This window comes from Botrytis deweyae (genome assembly GCF_014898535.1).
Source record: "Botrytis deweyae strain B1 chromosome Unknown BDEW_050, whole genome shotgun sequence".
Lineage (NCBI taxonomy): Eukaryota > Fungi > Ascomycota > Leotiomycetes > Helotiales > Sclerotiniaceae > Botrytis > Botrytis deweyae.
Genome location: NW_024066257.1, coordinates 110,514 through 112,498, shown reverse-complemented (window position 1 = coordinate 112,498; position 1,985 = coordinate 110,514). Strand labels below are relative to the sequence as shown.

General features: G+C 41.9%; 1 protein-coding gene across 1 annotated transcript; it reads left to right on the top strand.

The window, feature by feature from the left end:
• Positions 1-1,421: 1,421 nt before the first annotated feature.
• Positions 1,422-1,985, top strand: EAE98_011589 (uncharacterized protein; the record flags this gene model as incomplete). The annotated part of the gene is made up of 1 exon (XM_038959211.1): positions 1,422-1,985. The coding sequence occupies one exon, from the start codon at positions 1,422-1,424 to the stop codon at positions 1,983-1,985; it is 564 nt and encodes a 187-aa protein (XP_038804423.1).

Genomic DNA, 1,985 nt, shown 5'->3' with positions numbered 1-1,985 from the left:
TTTTCGACACCAATCCTTTCTCTTTCACGTGTTGTCGCATTAGTTGAGGATGACCTCGAATGGTAATAACAAATGAGTAGATACTTACTTCTCTGTGAAGAGAGTCAATGGATAATAATAAGTTTAATTGAGAGGATGAATGAATGGGATACATATCATTAGAATCTTGGTTCAAACGCATGAATAATTACTATTAAATACACCAATCCCGAGTCTCCGGGATTTATTCTTATTTGTGTTTGGAAAGTAAAGATAAATCGTTTCTTTCCTTTCAGTGTGAAGTACGAAGCCAAGAGTTATTGGAACTACCCAGAGGATGTTGAAAGGTGTCCAGCAATAACCCGCCTCGCAATTGGATTTTGATAACAGATGACCGACCATCGACTTTTCAAAACCTTACCACACTTATTGATTATAATAACATGATAACAAAGCGAATCACGATTTTCATTAAACACTCAATCTTGCGGGATACATCCGACTACCAGGAGATCGCAACAACATCACGGAGGCCGATTGGTAGGCCAACCAACTGCGTGCTGCGTAATTTTCTGGATCTTTCCGGCCACGATAATATGCTTCACTGGAAGATTCTTTCTAGCTGAAATTATCATCATGAATGAGTATCAAGGCTATCAAAAGTGTGGAAATCTAGACCAAATAGTAGACCATCTAGCCGATTCCCAGTTTTCATTCAACCATGAGCGATGGACCGACTTACGATCTGGTCTTAAACAGGCACGCATCAAACCCCGGTCTAATGCTAAGGTCATTATCAATTCAGATTGGAAATCTATTTGGAGATTCGAATGGTCGTTGACCAGGGTAGCCGTATTTTCTTTTGTTGGAAATCGTGCACATGTCCATCAACACCACTCAGGCCGGTGAGAGGTGACGAAATTCAATTAACAATGGAGCTTTTTGACGTGATGGTTGTGTTACTACGTACATTATGGTGGAGCTAAGTGATCGTGAAAGGTATATAAAAGCAGGATTCCATCCATCAATAACAACATCATCACCACAATCAACTCACAATCACAACAACTATTCGCTAGTTTAGACGTCTCAAGTTACAACCTTACAAACCATACATAGTCATATATATAACAAGAGTCATCTCTTCTCATCCACAATTTATTACGGACTAAACGAATCTACAAAGTAACCTTTCAGATCCAACCAAAATGTCAAGTTCAAAAGTAGAAACACCCGAGGCAAGAATTGCTAGGCTTTTAAAGCATGACAATGTTATAGCCTACAATACATATTGCAAGAAGGTGACGGACAATGAGAAACGGCCAGAGGTTGTGAGATATTGGAAGGCCGTTAGAACTTATAAAGCCAGTGAAGCCAAGGAAGAGGTGGTGAACTTCGTAAAAGCCCGAGGTCGAAAGGCTTCAAAGCAAGATCTTGACAAGATGAGGGAGGGAAAATATGTCAAGGAATTTGAGGAAGCAGAAAAAACAATGAATAAGCTCGCCGACGAGGAACGCGTGAAAACCCACCGCGAGGCTAAGGAAACTAAGAAGAGAATGGAAGAAAAGAGCCTCGAAGTGGTGCAATATATCATGGCTAAACAAAGCTTGGAGAGCAATAAAGAAACGAATGAGGTCAAAAAAAGTCTCCTTCAACCTTCAGGTAGCTCAACAGGGAGCACGCGAAACCCATCCAATGGTGGCGATGGAAATGCTACGCAGACAAGGCCACGGACAAGGAAGGCTAACGAGGAACTTGATTTCCCCACAAAAGCATGGCGCAATTCCCCCAAACCACAGGATTTCTTCGACAACCTTTTACCCGCGGCAGATAGAGGTCCTAGAAAGACACGAAGAGAAGGATCGAGAGACAGATCGGCTCCCCAGACAGATTCTAAGTCTTCAGCATCTGCATCCAAAGAGAGTGAGCCCAAAAGAAATAGTGGCAAGAATCGCAGAGCAAGTCCTCATACCGACATGGAACGAAATATGGGTAAAAGAGGGTAA